The sequence below is a fragment of the Sphaeroforma arctica genome (assembly GCF_001186125.1).
Source record: "Sphaeroforma arctica JP610 unplaced genomic scaffold supercont1.304, whole genome shotgun sequence".
In the NCBI taxonomy this organism is placed as follows: Eukaryota; class Ichthyosporea; order Ichthyophonida; genus Sphaeroforma; species Sphaeroforma arctica.
This window is the reverse complement of record NW_014040254.1, coordinates 1-26,816: the sequence shown is the minus strand read 5'-3', so window position 1 is coordinate 26,816 and position 26,816 is coordinate 1. Positions and strand designations below refer to the sequence as shown.

General features: G+C 44.5%; 2 protein-coding genes across 2 annotated transcripts; one reads left to right on the top strand and one right to left on the bottom strand.

Annotated features, from left to right (window-relative positions):
- Positions 1–11,983: 11,983 nt before the first annotated feature.
- SARC_05008 (hypothetical protein) lies at positions 11,984–20,931 on the bottom strand (the record flags this gene model as incomplete). Its single annotated transcript, XM_014301134.1, has 10 exons — positions 11,984–12,877; positions 13,338–13,487; positions 14,230–14,361; positions 15,536–15,681; positions 16,385–16,523; positions 17,396–17,512; positions 17,565–17,639; positions 18,430–18,559; positions 19,397–19,563; positions 20,506–20,931. The coding sequence occupies 10 exons, from the start codon at positions 20,929–20,931 to the stop codon at positions 12,788–12,790; spliced, it is 1,572 nt and encodes a 523-aa protein (XP_014156609.1). The 3' UTR covers positions 11,984–12,787.
- A 919-nt stretch (positions 20,932–21,850) lies between these two features.
- Positions 21,851–26,304, top strand: SARC_05007 (hypothetical protein; the record flags this gene model as incomplete). The annotated part of the gene is made up of 5 exons (XM_014301133.1): positions 21,851–22,202; positions 22,861–23,138; positions 24,029–24,165; positions 25,041–25,181; positions 26,101–26,304. Exons 1-5 carry the CDS (start codon positions 21,949–21,951, stop codon positions 26,302–26,304), a joined length of 1,014 nt encoding a protein of 337 aa, XP_014156608.1. The 5' UTR covers positions 21,851–21,948.
- Positions 26,305–26,816: the final 512 nt, after the last annotated feature.

The window sequence follows — 26,816 nt, the reverse complement described above, 5'->3', positions numbered from 1 at the left end:
CCATCCAAATACTCACCCGAACCGGAAAGCGGCCATGAGGATTTTTTATTATAATAAATTTGCGACACTAAACTTCCAATGTAATATCCAAACTGTTTGTACGAAAATGATCCTCAGAGTATTTGTGTCTGGCATCAAACTATAGCCAGAGTGGGCTTGCCATCAGGTCTGACCAAAATCATTTAGCGGCTCAAACCTTTCGCCAAGAGTTCACATTAAAACATACCTGGTAGATGTGAATATTATAAACTATATTTTATAATCTATATATGACTACTGTCGGATTTTGGTCCTCCCGCCAATCTTCAAAATCGAATACTTTTTCTTTTTTTAACCTTTCCTCGGATGGAACTTTATTCATAATTGCCATATTTGTATTAATGTGACTTACGTTCTTATGTCTATCTACAACTTAAGCATGTGGTCATAAACACTTAGTATTTCTAGTGCAAATTATTCAATAAAGAACAGCTAGAGGCACATCCTGTGCGATCGAGGATATTAAGGCTCTTACCAATAGGCAGCTCCGATTATTCTTACACAAGCTATGAGAGACTTGTTACAGGTTTCAGGCCAGATTTTACAGCAAGAAATACTCTTTGATTTATCGAAGTCATCAGAGATAGCTCACTCCAGAGAGCTATTCAAGTTGCTTAAATTACACCCGAGAGTTAAATTGATACTTAACCGACTCCCGAGAGCAGATTAAGCTTCTCAACCAACTCCCGAGAATGGATTAAGTCTGCCAACCGCAAAATTTTAAAAACAGCTCCGATTCTATGTGAGTCACAACTTATGCGGATAGGTATCAGCGTGAGATTTAGTTGCAGAGAAATCGAAATAGAATAGCATCGAAGTGTTAAAGTGTTCTGCCGAAGGTTTCTCATACTGACCATATGTGGTTTTACCTTGGCCAGTCCAAGCGGCTGAACACTAGCACAAACACCTTAGGTATACAACCAAAGGTGAGGCCAGATACATTTGCACTTTATTTAATGTCTACTACATTATACTCCAACAGACACTATCGCGCGATCTTGTACACTGCAAGTGATGATTTTACCATAGACAATGTGCAACACTTCACATGCATCCTATAACCCCTATTCTTATTTTTTTCTGCAGCTTTGACAAATTTAAAGAAGATGTACCGCTTTGCGAACGACAGATTGGAGCGTAAACAGACGCTTACCAAATTAGATGCCAACTACCAAGCAGCTAGCCTTTGTTCTTTTTGAAGGCACACGATCGTCCATCTTCTTTTATAGTCACCAAATCCGGACATTTTCTGTATTGCGCTTGGATCTGGGCTTCCATGATCGACGCGGACTGCATTATAGCACATTCGGGGATTTGTATACATGTGCGTTTTGCCGTGTTGTACCAGTGACTGAATCAGGGGATTCGTTCATTTGTGTCTGTACCCAGTTGATTGAGTAGGGCCACATGTCAGCATCATCATGTAGTGCTGCTCGCATGAACTCCTTCATCTTTCTGTGTCGTACCTCGTTCGCACCTTGTGTCTGAGGCTTGGAAGCTACACCCATCTTATGGCATGATCCCGCAACGAGTAACAGTGTCGTCATGACATCTTCTGTAAACTCACTACCGTTCTCGGAACATACAATAGCTGGCCAGCCGAAATCTGCGAAGCACTTATATATGCACTCAGCCACAGTTTGTGTCGATTTATCTTTCAGCGGATATAATACATTATATCTTGATGCGACATCAAACACGTGACAGACAAATCTATCTTTCGTGTGTTCGGACGTGGGTAGCTCAATCAAATCAATGATAACCCGGCGCCACGGCTCGTCTTCTGATACGCTGCGTAAAGGTGCGTATCCGTAGCGCTTGATCCTGTTAACTTCGCAGTTGTTACATTCGTGATACACCTGAGATATATATTGCTTGAGGTTCGGGTGTACGATTCCGTACCTCTTGCAATTTTTCTCAGCTCTAACCATATCCATGTGCTTAAGAGCATGATTTTGTCTTAACCACTTCAGAATCGCCTCCTGTGATTTACTTGTTACATTGAAATCAGGTGGTGAGGATTCCCCCACGTCATCACCTGGACTCGAAGACTCGTCTTGCCCAATCTGGCCTAAAGCTTCTACATCGTGAATCCGACATCGTGAATCCGACTAATGTTTGATCTATCCAATAGTTGGGTCACATGATCATATACCTTGGGGAAGTCATTCATCAATTGCTTAAGCAATCGAGTTTCTGCTCGGTATGCGGTTTCCCTGTCAGACCGTATTTTGTTGTAGAAGGCTTTCGCTAGTGATGCGCTCCTCTTTGATTCCTTTGAATTTGGCTGTATCTCGGTAACACATACTGCAGGTGCTTGTGTTGTCTCAGTCTCTGAGTGAGACTTAGGATTCAAGAGTGGAATCTTGGATTCCTCAACCTTCTGTTTGAAAGTCTCGGATGGTGTCCACTTGGTTGTTCCAACTGGACCTATCCTTTCGTCACTATATTACGGTGACCTTTCGTTACTATATTACGGTGACCTTTCGTCACTATATTACGTGACCTTTCCTCACTATATTACGGTGACCTTTCTGTCAGACCGTATTTTGTTGTAGAAGGCTTTCGCTAGTGATGCGCTCCTCTTTGATTCCTTTGAATTTGGCTGTATCTCGGTAACACATACTGCAGGTGCTTGTGTTGTCTCAGTCTCTGATTGAGACTTAGGATTCAAGAGTGGAATCTTGGATTCCTCAACCTTCTGTTTGAAAGTCTCGGATGGTGTCCACTTGGTTGTTCCAACTGGACCTATTCGACATATAATAGTATGTCGCCAAGGCGTGTTTTGAACTGCACGGGTACCCTGGTAGAGAAAAGTATCTACCTTTCTATCTACATAGATCGGCTCACATTGTATCATTGAGATCAACTGTGGTAGCCATTTATCTGAGCGTCTTAGGGGACAACACAACGTGATGGTAGCATCTTGAATATGTACATAATTTAGCAACTGTGGTATTAATAACCATGGAAGATTTGCCCAGGCATTCTCGTTAGACAAATCAATCTGGAATCCATGTTCTTTCGGATGTTCCAGTGTCCGGTACCTCGGCAGTTGTGCATTATGATGAGCGGCAAAAAAATCTATGTTATGTGGTCCATGTATGTTGTCTGCGATCTTAAACCACCTAGGATTGACCATCCAATCCGTAGCTAGTAACTCCCTCACCATCTTATTAAAGTCTGGTACGAAGCGGGACAACATGTTGGGTAAGTGATTGTGAATACCCGGTATGTGTGTTATGCCGAAAGATAATTTTGCGATCGTGTCATGCCACCGACTGACTAACTGTGAGTTAGGTTTCATGTTCTTTAGGTGTTGCAATGACTTCTGATCACATAGCACATTAAAGTGTGTTCCATATAGATAATCCTTAAAACGAGTGAGTGCAGTAACAATAGCCAGTAATTGATCTGAGACGAATTCATAGCTTTGCTAAAGAACTGTACATATTTCGGTTTCCCATCAATCATTTGATACAGAACGCCGCCGAGTGCCATGTCGGATGCGTCTGTTGCTACCATGAATGGAATACCATCCTTTGGTGGCTGTACTACTGGTGCCTGTTGAACCACTGTTTTGAGCTGCTTAAATGCGTCATCATAGTCTTTGGTCCACAGCGCGCCTAGTTTGCCTTTATGACATCTCAAATGCCCAAAGGGCTTTGAATAACTTGCCAGGTGTGGTACTTTGTCAGACAAAAAGTTGCCGAATCCGTACATACTGTTGACATCCTTACCCGTGGTAGGAGTTCTCCAGTTTAGTAAGTGTCCGACCTTCCCGGGATCGATCATGATTCCATCAAGTGACATTTCTTACTGTTGATCTTAAAGTTGTGCTTGTCGAGTCTGTCTAGAACCTCTCGCACAACCTTGTCGTGCTCTTCTTTGGGTTGGTGAATACCACAATATTATCAATGTATGCTTGTACATTGTCCATGTCCCTAAACAAGTCTTGCATAATTTGTTGAAAGAACGCAGGTAACATGTGTAACCCAAAGGGGGCACCTTTGAACAAATATTGCTGACCCTCCCAAGTAAAGGTGAAATACTTCCGATGTGGTCGGCAGATCTTCATCTGGTGGTAGCCCTGCGTCAGGTCGCTAGTGGAGAATATCTTAGCTCCCTCCATGCGCCTGAATAGTTCGTTTATCCTTGGTAAGTGAAAATTGTGTGTCGGTATCAAAGCATCAATTGGGCTCATATCCAAACACACCCGAACTTTCTTCAGTGACCCGTCAGAGTTGAATTGGTCGACGGCTAAAAGCGCTAGGTTGACGGGAGTCGGCTCATAGTTGACTGCGATCACTCCGTCATCTAACCATGCTTTAACCTGTTCTCGTACGACCTGCTCATGACGCCATGCAACATAGTTACTTGTAGGACACTTCAGCTTCGAGAAATCTACTCTCGTCAGGTCTAGACTAACGTTTCCGTTATTGAATTTGAACTTAGCCCAGTCCGTGATCAGAATCTTGTCTTTCTCGAAAATCAAGTCCTTGAGTTTCTTTGTAAAGTGAGGGATCATCTCCTTCACAGTCTTCGAAGGTTTATATACCGGTTTCAACAAATTGTCGTCCGACTGATCCTTCTGTGGTTCAATGTTAGTAGGTAAGCCTGTAATTGTGATACCTAATGACAATAAATCACCCATACCTACTATGAGATCATAGTCTGGTGAAGTGTTACATATGACTGCTTTAGTAACTGTAGTACGTTGGTCTGTCAATGTAAACCTAAGATCGATTGCCATTTCTCTGCAAGTGATCTCTCTTTCATCAGCCAATTTCAACATAGTTGGCTCTGACTTACGAGTAACGTCTGTGATTTTACAGAATCTAGAGGATATACATGAAATTTGCGAGCCCGGATCTAACAACGCTTTTATTTCATGTCCATTAACTCGTACGTTAAGGATTACACGTTCGTCTTGAGGTGCGTCCTTTTGTCTTAGTGACAAAACCCGGTATGTTTGTCACTTGACTTCAACTTTTGGTTTCACCTTGCACGTATGCTTGTGGTAACCTCCAGTTCCGGTATAGTCGGCACACTTCTCGATAAAGCGCTTACACTTTTCTACGTGCCTTCGATTCCATCTGCCATTCGGCTCATGTTGGGTCATTCGTCAACTGCAATAAATCTCACTACAGTTCTTGACCTCCCTATGCCTGGGCTTAGGGTTGCCTACCGATCATGTTGATTTCAAAACCATTTATATTTTTGTTCTTGTTGCCACCCATGTCACCCCCTTTGTGTACTTTCTGACCTCCATTAGTGGATTGATAGTCTCGACCGTTGCCTGATCCTCCGGTAAGATTGCCGCTGACCTTCTTCTGAGCATTAGTGACTTTCACCACGGAACTAGGGCGTTTGGTAAACGTCTGATCCGCTCTCGAGTAAAATTCTGCTCAGGTTAAGTCCGCTAGCTTCATTATACCGTAGGTAGGTCCCCCGATGGAGATCTCTCGTACCTTGTCCGGGTAAGATTGATGCATATCGGCATACAGAATCTCTTGATCTCTCCTATGTAGGTTTGACCAAAAGATTGACTGCACCCATAGTACACACATGGATAGCTTATCAGGCGACATCTCCTGAGTTTGGGCCCGTGACATGTGTGTGTCCAACTCTAATAAATAGTGGAACACCGGCGTTCCTTCTTCCGGTGGTATCATGATCGATACAAGCAATTCCGGTTGAGGGTCCGTCGAAAATAAGTGGACGATCATCTCACTCTGCTCTTTCCACGTTTTCAGCTTAATGATCGCTTGTTTCGCCTTCTCTAACTTGTTATATTTGTAAGAGGACGGCTTAAAGTCGGAGTGGTGTTTTGGGTATACGCAAGAATTATGAGGCAGTCCTGTTGTCCGAATCGTCGTCCTGACGGTGAAATGTCTCTGTAAGCATAATCTGTCCAAACTCTTTCAAAGACCTAGATAACAACGCCAGACTGCTAGTATCGATTGGATCCTTCCGGTCCTTTCGATCAGATCTGTATGTCGTTGGTAGTTTACCTATGTTTTTTTTTACAAACTTCTTGCCTTCCACAGCCTTCTCGGTCTGAATCATTCTTAGTTCTGAATCAATCTTAGTCTGGAGATGCGTAGCCATTGTCATATAAAGACTAGCGGCATCAATCCTACATAGATCCATCGCCTCGAATGAAGCTGCCTCGGCCTTGTTCATTTGAACAGTGAATTCAGCAATTTTCAGATCACTACTAGAGTGATCTGATCTCTTCTTTTCCGATTGGATCTGACCATGCAGTCAGTTATCTGCCACATTCTTTGATCCATCGATCTGTTCAATGTTAATGAACGCTTCGGATGGGATAGCATCTTTGTCGTCTTTGGGATAGCCGCCGGGGCCGTACTGTCTTCCGATGACGACAAGAACTTTCTAGCTTTCACCTGATCAGGTTTAGGCTCTTCGGTCGGGTTGTCCTTCTGAAATAGCTCTGGGGCACTCTGCGGATTTCCTTCCGGTAATGGATTTGGATTAGGCTCCTGTTCAGATGCCATTCGCGACATTGCTGTTGCGTCCAATCCAGGCGAAAATTGAGTTTCGGGTGAGGAAGACCGGAGTCTGCTTGCCTCTCCATTATCTGAACGCCAATATGGCTTGATAGGTGCCAAATGGTTTGATATCAAGTCGGGAAGATCTACAAGCAGATCCCGAATTGCGTACCAAAAATTCCATCTCTCCTAGTTCCGAATACCTCCGGCAGTATCTTTTGAAATTGACGGAAACGTTTGCGTGCTTGCTTACCTTCGTCAGTTTTCATGCATTCATCACATACCTCGGTGAGATGGTACCATCTGGTTTGGTCTTCGATACGTCCGGAAAGTACGTTTCATACGTATTTCGAAACACCCATGTCCTGTTGGCCCGCTGTCGGATCAACTTTCGTTGACCCTCCCCCTGAAGATCAATCTGTGCCTGGTATGAATTGCCCAGATCAAAGTTCTGTCGCCAAGCCGGTCGGAGTGGTGTTTTGGGTATACGCAGGAATTGTGAGGCAATCCTGTTGTCCGAATCGTCGTCCTGACGGTGAAATATCTGGTCCACATCATCCGGACCTATATCCACGAAACGCAGGTGTTATTCCGATACGTTGATTTGGGGTTGATCCAACAGTGCTGTTGGCTCATCTTCCGAGTCATCCCCCCCTGATTCATCATGACTTTGATCCTTCGCTGCGGCTTGCTTTTTCTTCCGCTGCTTAGTAGGTCTGAAATCATGTACCATTGGTTGGTAGTCCTTCAGGAAGGCACTCCTATCCCTTGCTATCATGTGATAAATAGGATCTCGCCTACGTGCTTTGCGCGTATTCACTGGTGGAGATGGTACATCTGATTCCAGTGCATGTCGCACTTCCTCCGATGTTGAATTATCTGAGGATTGGTTTTAATCCGTTTTCTCGGCCTTTCTCTTTCGAGATTTCGCCTTCTTCGCTGGTGGCTTCTGTGGCTCCGTAGTCACATTACCCATACCCGAGTCAACCAACCTCTTACGTTTTTGTTTAGTCAGAGTTGGTACTGGTTGTCTCGGTGTGATCTCAGTTACGTCAGAGTCCACTGATGATGCCGGGGGTGTTTTTTGCTTTTCATCGCCTACAGTAAACCAATTTACTTTTGCAGCCTTAGCTACATTCACTGCCTTATTATTTCCTTTCTTCATAATATCGATAGCGTATTATAAACTTAAAAATATTTAAAAGTCGGGGCTGACTATACGTATACGATACCAAGACGTTTACGTGAAAACGTTAATATGCAAAATGTTAAAAATAGGTTTAGCTTCAGCCCTTGGTAGTGAGTAAAAGATTAGGGGATTTTAGACTGAGACTATTGTCTATATGCTCCGCTCTAATCACTCACTACTTCGGTCTAGATTTATTTATGTTTTAGTTACTAAGAATAGATATCATTTCATTGGACGCATATTTTACATTTCACGCCTCGAAACAACTATCTACTCAAACTAACCAATAAAATATATCCAAGTCCAACTTAAGAAAATCAAAAATAAAATCAAAACACCAAGTCGGAGCAGCATACATCTGCACCTAAACCCTATCACTTGGTACCTAGCTCCCCATCCCATTTAAGGCATAGACGGGCACATCTAGTTGGCTGGCTAGGAGGAATCAAAACCATGTTGTCCTAAATTCTAACAACTCTGATCCTGTCCTTTTCTCAGTGGATTATCTTGCTCTGAGATTATTATCGAATTTTACCATAGGTTTGTACCAACAACCATTTCATGCCTGAGACCCTCTCTCATGGTACTTCCGTTAATTAGAGATTCCCAAAGTGTCATTTTTAGGTGTCAGATTTGTATCATTCCCAAAATATGTACAATTCTAATTTCAGAGGAAAATAACCAATCTGTATTTGGAAAACCACCTAATTGTCCACAGTAGAGTCCCATACTCTACTGAGTACTATCACATGTTCAGAATCTTGAATATCTCAATTCTTGTCCCATGTACAATACGTTAAACGTATTCCAGTATTTTAAGTATAAACGTTAATACGCTATCACGTCTATAATATACGTTAACTGTGCAACTACTATTAGGAACACGCTATTTTTACACAGACTATGGACTAGCCGTCTACTAGTGTAGCCTGTTGGACAACGAGGCCGGCCTCTTGTATACTAGTTGGATTATGTAACATCTAGCTTAGTTTCCTTATATATTACACAGTCCACTACAGTTAAACACAACAATACTACTTCTCTCTGCAGAGGAGTCAGGAGACACATGTCAAAAGCCGTCGTCGGATCTATATTGATGATCCGGATCAATAGTGATTCATTACTACCGGCTACCGGTATTTGTGTCATGCGTGACCACTTAAACCTGTTATTACTTCTATTTCAATTCCCCTAGGGCTCCTGAACCTGTAGGATTCCCCAATCGAAATGTTAAGGTTTTGAATGCTTAAGGGGATGTCCTTCGTTTAACAATAACTGTACTGTGCAGCAAGCGAACAACTCGAGATATACCCCCAAATCAACACCATAAGCAATATTTACATAAATAGATAAGGCGGTTCCAAATCGATTTTTGTTTCAGACGAATCCCCCCCTCTTCTTTTTGGGGTGAGCTCTTGAAATTGGAATATAGGTGCCCCCCCTGGAAACAGACTCAGAGGTTTTCGAAATCAAGAATGTGATTTCTCGGGAGTACGTTTCTAACATTCATGAGTGCAAGTGTACTATCTGTTGCTGTTGGTACCTGTCCTGCATTGGCGTATTCTTGATCCTCCGCACTTCGTAACCTTCGTTTTTGCAGATACGACAGTGGTCACCAATTTTGAACATTGATACTGTCTCAAGTGAGTCGAGCTTTTATTACACCAGCGCTCATTTTTGTTGTTGTTGAGATTTTTAGTTTCACGTTCGGTCCAGACACTCAAATACTGAACAGATATTGTGACACGGATGTAAATAAAGGACAAGGAAGCACACACTGGTGCTATAGACCAATGTGATTATAAAAGTTTCGAACAGAGAAAAATTCACTAACACCGAGTGTCAAGGCTCAATTTCAGAGGTCGCCTGGTAAGACGATTGCGATACGTCGTAGCTAAATCAGCATGGACTCATGGAAAGTGTTGCCTTCGTTTAGACGATAGTGAAACATCACATGACCTAGGTTTCCATAAAACATTGCGATGATTGTAGCAGGTAACTGAGATTGTATCGTGTCGCCCACCCCGAGCCCTGCCTGTCTAACTATCAGTGTGAGTCCTGTGCCTAATTTGAGCGGCACACCCAGTGTCATATTTTGGGCACAAAGTGAGAGACAACATGAGTAAACATACTTCTAAATACGTTAATAACGTTTTACGCCGTCAGCCCGAGAGTAATTTGGGACTTGTTCTCAAATTTATCAATGTATAGGTGGGTCAGCCCTAGAGAACGTACAGGTAAATTGAGACTTCTTCTCAGATTATTCTATTTATAGGACACGGGCCACCGAGAGCCGAGGCCCGAGACTGAGAGTACGTAACAGAGAAAGTGATATATATAATTCTAAAAATATACCAGAGTCCTAAGTGTTCTGCATAAGAGTTCTTAAATTGATCATATGAGTTTTAACCCTGGCCAACCCAAGTGGTTGAACACTAGTATTTACACAAACCATCATTATTCAACTGAGGGTGAGATCAGGGATAAATTCTTTCAAACACACCCCCACATTACACTCATACAACTCGTAACAAAGAAAGTGGAATATTAATTTCTAGAAATATATCAGAGTACTAAAGTGTATTATAAGGTTTCTCATACTGATCATGAGTTTTTACCCTGGCTAACCCGTGGTCGAGAACTAGTACAGACACCATCAGTACATAACTGAGGGTGAGATCATAAATAACGAACACGCCACTCTTTAGATACATATTCACTTTACCTATAAGTCCCCCACATTACACTCTAACACAAAGTTGTATCTAAACACCCTCGATAAGCGCCTTCCCTATGTTGAGACCTAGCGGAACCCCTCTGGCTTTCAGTTAGCGCAAAGGCTAGTGTGAGTGCCCCTCCTAACCATACATCGGGCGGAGTTCATCACCATCGTCAGATAGAGCCTATATTGTCTCATGCCTCAATATAATTGCTAGTCCTTCCACCAGCATTGTGTTTATAATACCCAGCCCGACAATCACTGCTTTACCTAAAGCCTTGCAACGGCCAGTGCCACGTTGAGGATAATAGTGCAACAGCCAGTTCCAGTGCCCCAACTGCATCTACGCAAACAAGCACTACGTTGCCAAAGTCTGTTGCACCGCAACCTGTTCTTGCGAACACGGCAACATCTACATCAATAATGAGCGCAACGGTTACGACAACCCTCACAATCACCAAAAGTACTCGCAGCCAATCACTCCCAACAGCATTGCCCCAAAGACCAAGTCGTCCACTAATCATTTGACGCCATGGTAGAACCAGTATAGCTTGCTGCCATGGCAACTTGGCAATTGTTCAGGTGTGACTTAATACTCGTTGAAGAAGTGCAAGAGGTACGAAGATGCGCGCTGTACTGTGGCAATGTGAAGTGCGGGGGATGCGCTTCGTACTATAAAAAAAAACTTGAAGTTTTGTGCACATTGCGATAAATATTTTGGTGAAGTAAACTGCACAAGTGCGCATCAAATTATACTTGTACAGTCTTCACAGAAGGTTCGATACAGTTTTCAGCAACACCGTATATATATATATATATATATATATATATATATATATAGATATATATATTCAGCCAAAAATCCGGCCGTTCCGGTAAAGAATTTACGTTCAATCGGAGAGGGCAGTTATGTCATGAAATCCAGCAGTTAGACAAGTCAAATCATCGTCTGCACTAGACCTGATGAGACTAGTCACACATGTAAAGATAAGCCAATAGACTTCATAATTTCATGCTGGTTTACTGGCTATTATAAAATTGAGGTGTAAATATACTATTGAATGCTTCGAAGGGTACTCAACTATGTACTTTTTTCGGTCGGCTTCTATAAATCAGATTTGAATGTATTCGAGGGTGATGGGCTGATGGCTCGAAACTAACCTTATCATCTGTATGTCACCGTGCGCATAAAACAATGGTATTTAAATTTATTCCAAATTAGATTAGTTATCGAAATGCCTACAAACTACTCTCTAAATCGTCTGCAGTAGACAAACTGTACGATTCGGATGTCTCTGCACTTTTCGTAGACACTATTTAGATAGTCTTCTTGTCCTTACGCAACAACTGCACAGAAAACCATCGTGATATTCAAGCTAGTCCTAGCACTCTTGTCGGGCCTTGGCGCGTCTCAGACTGCAGAAATTGTCAGACATCGCAGACATAAAGTAAAACGGCTGGACTCTGGAACTAGTGTTGATCCTATAGCAGAGACCTAAGCCCATTTAACGGAAAGGTTGAGAACGCAGCTAGAAGTAGTTGGGGTGAGCAAGGCCCATCGCTGTGCGCGAATTCAGTCGCAGTGGCCTTCCAGCTGCGTGATGCTTAGTGTGTATCCCGATATTGTCCACTTTGTACATCGACAAAACCAGCGAATCGCCTGTTGCAGCATCGTCAGGTGCACAGACTCGTAGGAATCAACTGGGTGTATGTTATACCGTCCTTTACTTACTATCCGATCACCAGTAGGAAGTGATTGTCGACGCATTTAAAGAGTGTCACATACTTCATACTGAGCAGTGGTCTTTCTCACATGCCGTCGTGCACTTTTACACACCTAGTGCAATGGCAGAATTGGTCGTTCAATAGTATAGCCGTACGTCCGGACGCTGATAGTGACGCGATTGGCCCACAGACACGGCTGCGCTCCAGCAAGCTGATATCAAGGCCTCATCCCTTGCAGTAATGGACGTTATCCTTTGATAACACTGAAGCAATTCGATTGCTGTGGATACCATAGTGAACTTGACGATACAGCTGGCTTGTTGTCCTATTTCGAATCTAAAAGAGCAAATCGCCTGCTGTGATCTTCAGAAACTACATGCCTGCGGTGGCCATGTGTTGTCAACCTGTAGATAAAAACTGCTTGCTACGGTCACATTTCGTGAGTGCAAAGGTACGGCCTCCTGCCGTGGTGGCCATGTACGAGCCTGCAGAGAGAAACTCATTCATTCGCGGCAGTAGCAGTAATTGTTGTTGTTCCTCGATACCATAGAGTTACAACTTGCTCTAGGATTTAGGGTTTAGGGGTTTAGCTTGCGGTGGTCATCGCCACGCTTCCGCAGAGTATTGCAAAGGGCCGAAGTTCTTCTCAATCAGCAGACGAAGACGCTTGGTACACCGTTTGATGTTTTCCTGAGGCGCACATAGGGTGGGTGATGAGTCAGTACACTTATTGATCGTTGAGAGAACGACTAGCCTGACTCGCTGGAGGGAAGGAAGCAACACTCGCCTACCATTACCCAATTCTAACAGTAGGAACAGCAAACCAATGTCTACCCGCACCCCACTACATCGGGCAAGAGCGCAAAAGTATCACCCGCACACACGCACTATGCGTCCCAATGACCGCTCAATAGTGTATTCATGGGAGTTACGTGTGAGTCCAATTATCATTACATTGTCGGAGCAAACCAGCCGTTTTCGCTATTGTGGACACTTGGCACACACTGCAAGACATCACAACATATGTTGAGTTCCCAGATACCCCGCTACTCTTGCCGATCATAGCCGTGACGAGTGCGCATGTATGCATACACACCTGGGATCTGGGTGTCTGTTGCGTAGCCAAACGCACATGTAGTATATCACGTACCTTTGTGAGCGCTGACACAGCGACGACCTCGTGTTCGCACGAGCTGACCAGACGCTCGTAGTTGGCAGCGAACGCAGGGTGGTCCATTTTATTGGCGATTACCAGAGACGGCCTCTCCACCATGCCTTCCTTGTACAGCGACAGTTCACGCTGCAGTAGCAAGAAGCGTAGGTCACAGGGGAGATAGCCAAGCATGTAACAATAAGCGTAGGTCGCAGGGGGAATGCCCAAGCATGTAGCAATAAGCGTAGGTCACAGGGGGAATGCCCAAGCATGTAGCAATAAGCGTAAGTCACAGGGGGAATACACAAGCATGTTGATACGGACTATGGGGCTTAGTGCTAGGATAAGACAACTGCGAACGAGACACAAAAGTACCGAAAGTGCAAGAGTGGTACGTATTCTATTTATACTAAAGGAATAGTGTACCAAAATAAGTATTATGGCTAAACCCAATATGATATATTTTCCGGACGATATACGATGTATACTCAGGACTATATGGACTATATGGTATATAATCAAGAATATATATGATATATACCCAGGACTATATATAATATACACTCAGGACCATATATGGTATATACACAAGACTATATATGGTATATACTCAAGACTATATATAATATATACTCAAGATTATATATGATATACACTCAGGACTATATATGATATATACTCAGGACGATATATATTCTATACTCAGGACTATATACAGCATATACTCAGGACTATGTGTGATATATACCCAGCACTACATATGCTACATACAATTGCCACACCCAAGCACTATACATACTACATACAATTGCCACCCCAAGCACTACATATACGATTGCCACACCCAAGCACTACATATGCTACATACGATTGCCACACCCAAGCACACCTGCAAAATGGCCAAGTCTTCCACAGGGTCCCGTCCGTCCATCCCAGCGCAGTCGACCACATACACCAACACACGCGCTCGCTCTACGTGGCGCAGGAATGCATGCCCTAAGCCAAAGTTGGCGTGTGCACCCTGGAAGAGATACGCATATGACAAAAGGTATAACACATGGAATGAGAAACACACGAATAGAGTTTGACAGTTAACAGATATAACACAAGGAGTGAGAAACACACCGGTAGAGTATAACGGTCAACAGATATAAGACAAGGAATGAGAAACGCACCAGTAGAGTATAACAGTCAACAGATATAACATAAGGAATGAGAAACACACCAGTAGAGTATAACAGTCAAGATATAACACAAGGAATGAGAAACACCCGGGTAGAGTTTGACAGTCCACAGGTATAACAAAAGGAATGAGAAACACACCGGTAGAGCTTGACAGTCAACAAATATAACACAAGGAATGAGAAACACACCGGTAGAGTATAACGGTCAACAGATATAACACAAGGAATGAGAAACACACCAGTAGAGTATAACAGTCAACAGATATAACAAAAGATATGAGAAACACACCAGTAGAGTATAACACAAGATACAAGGAATGAGAAACACACCGGTAGAGTTTAACAGTCATCAGACAAAACACAAGGATTGAGAAACACAATGATATGGTATAACAGTCAACAGACAAAACACAAGGCTTGAGAAACACACCGATAGGGTATAACAGTCAACGGAAATAACAGAAGGAATGAGAAACACACCGGAAAGGTTTAACAGTCAACGGTTGTGAGTGCGAGGGTTCTATAAAGAACCGTGTGCTCAGACAGCAACGTAACGCCCCGCAATAACTTCAGAAACACACAGGTCAATACACCATGCCAGACTAATCGCAAACGCTCAGTCCATTCATTCAACGGTACATGGTGCACGGTCATCACGTGGTGTACATCAACGTCAAGTCGCCACAACAACAGACAATGCACAACGCAGAAGATGTGAGGCAATCACTTGCAACATCTGAGGCCCTGTGTTAGGAGGGGTTGAGAGTGGATGATGCTAGGTGTAAAGGACTACTACCAAACCCAACGATTAGTGTATAGTACAATGCACAGTACATGAATGCAATACCTGATTAAGGCACATGCATGATACAATACGTGATCACGTCCTGCACAATACAATGCCTGATGACGTCATACATAATACAATACCTGTTTACGTCATACATAGTACAACACCTGGTTACGTCATACATAGTACATCACCTGTTTACGTCATACATAATACAACACCTTGATTATGCCGGGGATGTCAGCTACCGTGAGCGCGTGGCAGTCGTCGTAGTGTAATACACCCACGTGTGGGTTGAGAGTGGTGAACGGATAGGACGCCACCTCTGGTCTCGCAGCGGTAATCGCACTCAGGAACGACGACTTGCCTAGTACAGAGTGTGAGAGAGGTCTATAAGACAACGACGACTTAACTAGTACAGCGAGTGCGAGAGAGTTCTATAAGGCAATGACGACTTAACTAGTACAGAGAGTGCGAGAGAGGTCTATAAGGCAATGAGGACTTAACTAGTACAGAGAGTGCGAAAAAGGTGTATAAGGCAACGACGACTTAACTTATACAGAGAGTGCGAGAGAGGTGTATAAGGCAACGTCGACTTAACTAGTACAGAGAATGTGAGGGAGGTGTATAAGGCAACGACGCAAACAGCACAAAGCTGCCAATGCTTATAGGGCCTGATTAAGGGGTAAGTGAGGTGTATTGGATGGCTCAGAGGATCAGTTGGGAGAGAAAGGAATACCTCATCCAGGTATTTGGTGCGTATTTGGACATTGTGGGTAGTTTATGTACCGGTGAAGACGTATCGTATAAACCATGCAACTCCAATATACTGGTGAAGAAGTATCGTATAAACCATGCAACTCCAATGTACTGGCTAAGACATCGTATAAACCATGCAACTCCAGAGGTGATGCCGAGCCACAGGTGGGCAAGAGGTTCAACACGCAGTCTACTAACGAACGGAAAAGCAACGACACGATTCAAATAATCTACAACCCTACAACCCCACCTGCATGACGAGATGTGTGACATACACCACTCATCACAAACAAACAGCCTACAACACACACGTAAGTCCTGCAGAGATGAGGAGCACTGGCCATCGTCCCGCGAGGGAGAGGGACGCATGTTCACACATGGTTTGGTGTGTCGTTGCTTGTCACCTTGTTCACTTACCTGCATTAGGTAGCCCCACCAGACCAGCATCCGCTGTGCACGAGGAGCGAAGGAAAGAATAATAAATACAAACGAACACGAAAGAAGAGAAGGAAACAATAGTAAATACAAACGAACACGAAAGAAGAGAAGGAAACAATAGTAAATACAAAAGAACACGAAAGAAGAGAAGGAAACGATAGTAAATACAAAAGAACACGAAAGAAGAGAAGGAAACAATAGTAAATACAAAAGAACACGAAAGAAGAGAAGGAAATGATAGTAAATACAAAAGAACAAGAAAGAAGAGAAGGAAACGATAGTAAATACAAAAGAACACGAAAGAAGAGAAGCAAACGATAGTAAATACAAAAGAACACGAAAGAAGTAGATCTAAATACAAACGAATGCGAAAGAAGTAGATCTAAATACAAAAGATTACGAAACAAGTAGATCTCGCAAATGAACAGCCAAGACAAACGCATTCAGCCCACTGGAGCAAGAAAGGAGGCAGCTATGTAGGCAACGAAAAGAGAAGCACAACAACAGGTATATACTGGCACTGTGATAAGCACCAGGCAATGAACAAAGGAGGCAGCCATGTAGGCAACGAGAAGAGAATCACAACAACAGGTATACACTGGCACTGTGATATGCACCAGCCAATGAACAAAGGAGGCAGCCATGTAGGCAACGCGAAGAGAAGCACAGTGAGAGGCATACACTGGCACTGTGATATGCACCAGCCAATGAAGGGTCGCCTGGCAGGACACTGAACAACGGAAAACAAACAGCGAACGTTAAACTCTCCTATGCGTACGACATGGATCAATGAAAACTCAACGTCTACATCAAGCACTTATTCTCATAACACACACAAACACACACACACACATACACACACATACACGCTTACACGCACACACAACATGCGTAATTGCCACACGAGCGCCTAATGCACACACACCAAATGTCTTGATTTCGAATCGCAGGATCTTCTCCTGGGGGGGTTTGCCCTCGGTGGTCTGTCGGGGTGCTTTGTTCTTAGAGTTGGCAAAGTGCACATTGCCCAACCCCCCCCAGGCCACCTCTGACCAGTACTAGGGTCTGCCCATTCTTGGTCAGGTCAGCAATTAACTCAGGCTCAGCATCGGGATCGGATTGCTTGGCCTGGCACAAGGTATCAAAAGACTTGTTGATGAAGAAGCTTGAATTTAGCACGTCTTGAAGAAGAAACATGCATGTTATGAACACGTCGGAATGCCGCACTCATCTCGCCAACGGACACGTAGCAGAGACCACAACCACAGCCACACAGGAGGTACTGGCGACAATGCCACAACAGGTCACACGGCCGTAAAAAACGCACCGCAGGGCAATGAAATGGGACCCACGGGACAACAGTGGTGCGGCAAAGGAAAAAAAACACTCAGACATTATTTTTGGGCCTCCTTTGGTGGGGGGGGGGTATAGAGGGATACGCAATTAAAACTATAAACCCAAGAGACTTGAACCACCGCATACTCACTGACTCGTGGTACAGCACGCACGCACTACACAAAGCGCAGTGGCAGAAATACTGGCACTCGTTAATACGACCCACACCACTCAACAGCACAGACCTAAGGGATCACCTCAGCCCATGCGACCGAGAGGCTCCCCTCGTTCTCTATCGCTTGCAGCCACCACACAGTACATGTACATGACCCACGCCATAGATATATATCCTGCACACATCTGCACCCTCACACGTGACCAATATATAGTGTGCACGTAAACACGCATGGGACACACATGCCTGTGAAACATGCATGTAACACACATGCCTGTGAAACATACATGTAACACACTTGCCTGTGAAACACGCATGGGACACACATGCCTGTGAAACATACATGAGACACACATGCCTGTGAAACATGCATGTAACACACATGCCTGTGCTCAGGCGCACACTCACCTCGTCCGAGTACACGACTGTGCCGACAGGAACCACTATGTGCGCATCCGCCCCAGTGGCACCATGCATGGTAGCGCCTTTGCCGTGGACACCGTTGGTTGCCTTGCAGAAGGCCTTCATCTTGTTAAAACTACCATGCCACAGGTCACAGTAGTGCAGTGGGATGGTATGGTCAGGTGGTATCATGATGATGTGCATGTATATTACAAAAGGCCTTCATCTTGTTACAACTATCATGCAACAGTTCACAGTAGTGCAGTGTGGTGGTATGGTCAGGTGGTATCGTGATGATATGCACAAACATTGCAGGAGGCCTTCACCTTGTTAGAACTACCATGCCACAGTTAACAGGTTCCTTGAACCTACACACCTAATCAGAAGTACAAATATGTGATCACGCACGCCCACACCAGTTGGTGGTAATCACCGATCCCACCTGACACTAAGCTACCAATCGCCCCCACTCACACGTCAACTACAAACACACACACACAAGCCGTGACCATAGATAACACACTCACAAGCCGTGACCATAGATAACACACTCACAAGCCGTGACCATAGATAACACACACACAAGCCGTGACCATAGATAACACACACACAAGCCGTGACCATAGATAACACACACACAAGCCGTGACCATAGATAATACACACACAAGCAGTGACCATAGATAACACACACACAAGCCGTGACCATAGATAACACACACACAAGCCGTGACCATAGATAACACACACACAAGCCATGACCATAGATAACACACACACAAGCAGTGACCATAGATAACACACACACAAGCCGTGACCATAGATAATACACACACAAGCCCTGCCTACAGCTATCACCCACACAAGCTCTGCCTATAGCTATCACCCACACAAGCTCTGCCTATAGCTATCACCCACACAAGCTCTGCCTATAGCTATCACCCACACAAGCTCTGCCTATAGCTATCGCCCACCTGTTGATGGTATCGCTGGCCACGACAATCACATTGCCGCCTCTGCCGCCATCGCCTCCGTCTGGGCCACCTCTCTCGAGAAACTTCTCGCGATGAAAGCTCATGCAGCCATTGCCACCCTTGCCTGCACGCACACGCACGCGCATGGTATCCACAAACCCGTTCCGCTGGTGTAGGAGGGATGGGGGGGACATGTGGGTGTACAGGGACAGACGGCAATAGTATAACGGCAGACACAGGTGGAGCGCAATGCAAGCATCAACAACCGAGAAGTGTTCACAAAGGAAGCACGAGGTGGCATAACCTTTGACAGACACGTTCACGTCAGCACACGCGACTCTGAGAGCACTCGTAAGTGTAGGCCACACTCACACTAAGGCATCGGCTGTATGTACACCACACTAAAACAGACGACACGACATGTACTTTACGACATCAGAGGGCGACAGTGAGACCTTGATAACTGCCCTACACTCGCCATACATGAGGTGTAGGGATGCACTAATAGAGACAGCCCCAATAAATAAGCCGTGGACACTGAGAGATTGAGCTTTTACTATATCATGCCATATCACGCGCTCTTCGAATGATACAAATACCGTTTATATATCACCACATTTCATGCCATGCCAATGACACACACATACCATTTGAATGATATAAATACCTCACACATACCATTCGAATGATACAAATCCGTTCACATATCACACATGCCATGTCAATGGCACCCGCATACCATTCGAATGATACAGACGCCTCACACATACCATTCGAATGATACAAATATTGTTCGCGTATCACACACGCCATGCCAATGGCACACACATACCATTCGAATGATACAGATACCTCACATATACCATTCGAATGATACAAATCCATTCACATATCACACATGCCATGTCAATGGCACCCACATACCATTCGAATGCTACAGATACCTCACACATACCATTCGAATGATACAAATATTGTTCACGTATAACACATGCCATGCCAATGGCACATACATACCATTCGAAAGATACAGATACCTCACACATACCATTCGAATGATACAAATCCGTTCACATATCACACATGCCATGTCAATGACACACACTTACCGTTCGAATGATACGCTTGGTGGGCTTCATCAAACTCAGCGCCTCTCTCTCCTCGGCCGTCAAACCATTCACATCTATATCCGCCACTTCGTCTATCGCGTGTTCTGACTCAGACACTATTGTCTCCACTTCTGTGCTGTTGTAGAGTTCAGCCAACTCTTCCGCATTCCATTCATTCTCGGACTCAGACGGCGATTGGTGTACCGGAATATTTGCACTGGTATACCGGGATTCACTATCTATATGCCTACCTACTGTGTCTGTGGTGTACCTACGCCCACTGCACCACAGCCGATCCCAACTCAGCCTTTGCTTACAAGGCGCAATTCTATCTATTGTCGCATGCACACTTCGTCTGGGTGTGAGATGTACTTGCACGTCATCGCAACTGTACTCTCGTGTCACATTCGTGTTTCCATGCGGCATTGCACCTGCAATGGTCGGTATAACGTCCGTTGCACTGGATGGGGCTATGCGATGCCCACTCCAGCTGAGCGAATTTGTCGCTGTATGTATTGAATGCGTACGTCTTCTCGTAATTCTACAGAGATGTGAGGGTCGAAATTTTTGCCACGAAAGCAATCGCATGGTCCATGCAGATTCCCGAAACAACATCGTGGGGTTTACACAGTCTTTACACTCAATAGCAGGAGAGTCAAATCTGTTTACGTATTACAGGGTAGCTCCCCGTGCACCGTAAGCGTCTACGGACTATGCGTGTTCAACAAATCTGAGAAAGTGAGTATGCAGATATGTCTATTTGTGTGGGTATAGACAGAAGTGTCATAAGTACCAGTCTGTGTTTGTGTTATTTTAAAAAGCACATGGGTCGTTGTCTATATATGAATGGAACACACAGGTTTACATCGGTTTGTTCTCAGTTTGGTTAGATATCTACACACATACACACACACATATATATATACATCCATCCATACATGCGATAGCATTAATCTATGTCTATATGTGAAGAATGTGTACAGGGCTGTAGTAATATCACAATAGGGATAGATATCCACACATATAAGTATCTATGATATTTATTGTAGCATGTATTTATTACTATGATATATTGCCTCGAATACAAATATAAGACAAAGGTGAAGCCGCAGCACATGATGAGTTGATGACAGATCAATGACGCGGTCAGGCCATAGAAGACCGCTAAAATGTACAGCAGCTATATTTGGTCATAGTACGCAAAGAGTGGGCCGGTAAAGTGTACTGGCCACTGCCCAGTGTTCTATATTTTTATTCCAAAAATAATATTTCAGACACTTGAGTGACATTTTAAAATATATATAAATATATATAATTTAATACTTATTAGTTTACAGACTAAGAAGAGGGTTTACTGTGGAGACGAGCGAAAGCAACGCACACATATACACACAGACACACACACATACACACACACTACACACAGACACACATAAACGCAACATGGCTGAATGCAATTGTCGCGGCAAGTGTGCAACTTGTCCCTGTGCAAAGGCCAAAGATCCATGCACAGACGCATGTCACAAGGGCAGCCCCAACGAATCGTGCATTAACTTCCAAGAAGCGCTGCAGGTGAAGGCCATGAGCGTATCGGAAATTAGGAAAGCTTTGGCATCGTACGGGTTGTCGCCAATTGGTGACAAGAGTGAGCTTATGCCGAGACTGGCACATCACCTGCGCAATCAGAAGGGCGATAGGTGTGTTGTGATCGGGATGGAGATACGGATGGGTTGTGTGGCTAAAAACAGATGCAGTCTGTGAGTGTTGTATGTATTGCGAGTTTGAAGAATAGTTTGACATACAATGTATGTGGATGCCATGCGCTGTGTTTTGATATGGGCAGGAGTTTGAATCGCGCATATGATATGGAATGCACTTGTGATTGGTGGTTTTAGGGTTTATTCGAGTTGTCTGGTTTTATGTTAGGTTGGGCACGTGTCGTTAGCCTTTTCAATCGATATATGTCACATGAGCATTGCATTTGTATTGCGAGGGGTACTGGTTGCACTGGTTGTAGTATAATGTTGCACCCTCTTACGTTTACCACGCGCACTCGACCAGATGGTCAGTCTTAGTCTCACACTAACCAACACTCTTGGGGGCACTTAGTCACTTCATCCACACTCTGCTGCATGCTGTGGTGCTGCTCGTATGCGTGTCCCTGACATCATACATGTGCGGGTTTACCCTCTGTGCGCGTACTAAGTTCTAGCGTTACGTATTTGTTGTACGTGAGTTTGCGAAGTGATTGCGTCTCTCTAACCATAATCGTTTGTACATCTATCTCCGTCGACGTACGGTGTATATCATCTACTATCTCATACCAATGTGCTTCCATCCCTCTACAACACACAGTGCCGTGAAGGAAGAAACTCCTTCAGCCGGTGCCGGGGGCGGCAATGCCAAAACGTTAATAGACGACATCATACGCTACCAGGACGAGCACGCCATTCTGCTGTCACTTGCTGGAGTGCCCATCACATCTGCGAGCTCTGTGGCGGCTATGCGTAAAGCGTATCTGAAGCTGAGTCTAAAGATTCATCCCGACAAGCACGATAGCAGTGCCGAGAGCAAGGCTGCTTTCCAGGCACTCGTCAATGCGTTTGATACGCTTTCTAATCCAGAGGAGGAAGGTGATGTAGAATACGTTGATGCATGTCATTCCGTATGGACAGTGTAGTGGTTAACAGTAGCTGCGTTTATTTGCATTGTAGTCGATCACTAAATCTAGTGCTGCTGATGGTCGCGATAACAGCGTATATAATTGGCTCTGCCTGCATCATCCGCAATTTAATACGTGTGTGCCATTCAGACTTGTACATGGTTGTGCCATTCGCAATAGTACATGTTTGTGCCATTGTACATACGTGGTCAGGTGATTGTGCTCGCGCACTCGCCGGCCTGCGCTTGAGCATCGAAATGATTGAGCTCTAAGGTCAGCAAATGGAGTGTGTGTGGTATTGTTTCTGTTGACACTTCACACCCGCGTGGTGGTGGATTGGTAGCGCTGTTGTGCTGCCGTCATATGTGTCATTTCTGCTGTCCTATGTGTCATTTCTGCTGTCATATGTGTCGTTTCTGCTGTCATATGTGTCGTTTCTGCTGTCATATATGTCATTTCTGCTGTCACATGTGTCATTTCTGCTGTCAAATGTGTCATTTCTGCTGTCATATGTGTCGTTTCTGCTGTCATATGTGTCATTTCTGCTGTCATATGTGTCATTTCTGCTGTCATGTGTCATTTCTGCTGTCACATGTGTCATTTCTGCTGTCATATGTGTCGTTTCTGCTGTCATATGTGTCATTTCTGCTGTCGTGTGTGTCATTTCTGCTGTCATATGTGTCATTTCTGCTGTCATATGTGTCATTTCTGCTGTCATATGTGTCGTTTCTGCTGTCATGTGTCATTTCTGCTGTCACATGTGTCATTTCTGTTGTCATATGCGTCGTTTCTGCTGTCACATGTGTGTCGCGTGAATTGGGTTGTACTGTAGTGCTAATGTCTTTATTTGGCACTGCGTAGATGACGATGTACCATCGGGCAAGCGCAAGAAGGCTGAGCGCGTGGAGCGATCGAATGACAATTGCTACGAGACTCACATCTACTGCCCCAAATGCCACATCCCATGGAACACGCCGGACCTCGGTCTGGAGAAGGGGGTTAGTGCATACGTTTCAGGGTTCTAGGGTTTTAGGGTTTTAGGGTTTAGAGGAGTTTGGCCTTGTTTATATCTGGAGTGTACTTGAAGTCTGGGGATGTGGGCGGTGTTCAGTGTTTGTGTGTGAATATAGTGTCTGCTGGGTGTGAGTTGGGCATGGATGTATATGGCTGATAGGTTGATGCCGTCTCGCTGGTGAGTGTCTGCTATGTATGTTGTGAGTAATACAGTTGTGTGTGTGTGGGTTTGTGGTATGTGTGTTATATTACATTGCCTCACATCTATTCGTCTGCCCCTCCTGCGGTATTCCACTCCTTGTACTATTGTGCGTTTTTGTGTTACTTGTAGGGTTTTAGGGTTTTAATTAAGTATTAACTCCTTCCACTCCTTCCACTCCTTGTGCTGTTGCTCTATCGTGTGTGTTGCTTGTAGGCGTGTAACTTCTTCATGATGGGTATTAAGCATTAACCCCTTCCACTCCTTTCACTCCTTGTGCTGTTCTATCGTGTGTGTTGGTTGTAGGCGTGTAACTTCTTCATGATGGGTATTAAGCATTAACCCCTTCCACTCCTTCCACTCCTTGAGATGTTGTTCTATCGTGTCTGTTGCTTTTATTTACCTCTTCCACTCCTTGTGCGGTTGTTCTATCGTGTGTATTGCTTGTATTATCCCCTTCCACTCCTTCCACTCCTTGTGTTGTCCTATCGTGCGTGTTGCTTGTATTTCTCCCTTCCACTCCTTCCACTCCTCGTGCTGTTGCTCTATTGTGTGTGTTGCTTGTAGGCGTATAACTTCTTCATGATGGGTATTAAGTATTAACCCCTTCCACTCCTTTCACTCCTTGTGCTGTGGTTCTATCGTGTATGTTGCTTGTAGGCATATAACTTTTTCATGATGGGTATTAAGCAGTACGGGTGCGGTGGCTGTCTGCTGCGCTTCGGCTGTGTCACCGCTGTTCATCACTGCCCATTGTGTGATAAGGAATTCGACTACGATCCAAGTGACTACCATCGACAGGTGTGTGCAGATGTGTACACACAGTGTGTGTACCTGTGAGGATGTTCTGTGTCTGGTATTTCTATTCACTGCACGTGTGTACATGCATGAGCCTCGTGTGCTGCTGCTTGTCTTCACATGACCTCAGTGTCTGCTATTGCTCTTTGCATACCTAGAGATGCATACAAGTGGTAAGAGCTGCTCGGGTGTGATGCATCCAGCAGCAGCCGAGTTGTATGTTGATGTAGATGTATGTGTATACCTATGGTGTACGTATGTGTGTGCGTGATAACTGTTATGTTAGAGAGTGTCAAATGTACACGTGCGTATATACCGGCTTGTCCGCAATTATTCAGTAGGGGCAAAGTGTATGTCAGACACAACACGACAGACAATGATACATCTGCGCACCCTTCGACAGCACACTCACTTGCAGTGTGCATTGTGATGATTGTTCTGCAGTGACAGATTGTGATCGGGTTTGCTATACACGCTCTGTCTTATAACAGCCAAGGTGTTATTTCGAGGTACAAGTGGTGTGATTTGCATGCAAGAGATGTTCAAATGTCTACCTGAACATCGATGGTTACCTACACACACACACACACGCAGAGATTACATACACACACACACACACGGATCACACACACACACTTACACACACACATGGATCACACACACACACACACACACACACACACATATACACACACACTCACACACATACATATACACACACACACACACACACACCCACGAAAGTCATGCACTGCTATGTGCACTTGCATATATTTGGTTTACACATATACACATTCAACTCCTTTTTCGAAGGCGAATCAACCGGCTGTCGTCGGCATCAGGTATACAGTCTGGTCTTCAGCACCCCGAATCAACCTTTCATTGTATTTATCCAGACCCAATTATTGGCCCTATATTGCAGATCAATTGCGGTAACGCGAAATGCACAGGCAAGTTCGGGTTCTGGTACCATCCCGTCTCTGCGTTGCGAGAGCGTCGCATTCGCAGTGAAGTGAAGGCGGAGCAAGAGAAGGAGCACAAGCGACGCAACCAGCGCATCAGAAGGGCCGGACGCGCGAAGGACAGGGCACCCGGTGAGTCATGCGGCCCTGTTCTAGGGTTTTAGGGGTAGAACAAAGACCTACCCACGTATCTGCAGGGGTATCCCTTTGACCAATACACACGAAAGTGCACCCGCTGAGTATTGTGAGTGTGTGAATGGATGAGTCGGTTGTTGTGTGTTGAATTGGCGTTATATCGACAGTTGTGTGGCGACCAATGGGCGCACACTTGCACCCACTGCACTGCACCTGACCACACGTGAAATTCACACACTTAAGACTATTCTAATTCACACAATTAAGGCTATCCTAATTCACACACCTAAGACCAACCTAATTCACACATCTAAGGCTAACTCAATTCACGCACCTAAGGCTAACCTATTTCACACACATAAGGCTAACCCAATTCACACACCTAAGGCTAACCTAATTCACACAACTAAGGCTAACCTAATTCATACACCAAAGGCTCATCTTATTCACACACCCAGAGTTAACCTAATTCTCACACCTAAGGCTAACCTATTTCACACACCTAAGGCTAACCTAATTCACACACCCAAGGCTAACCTAA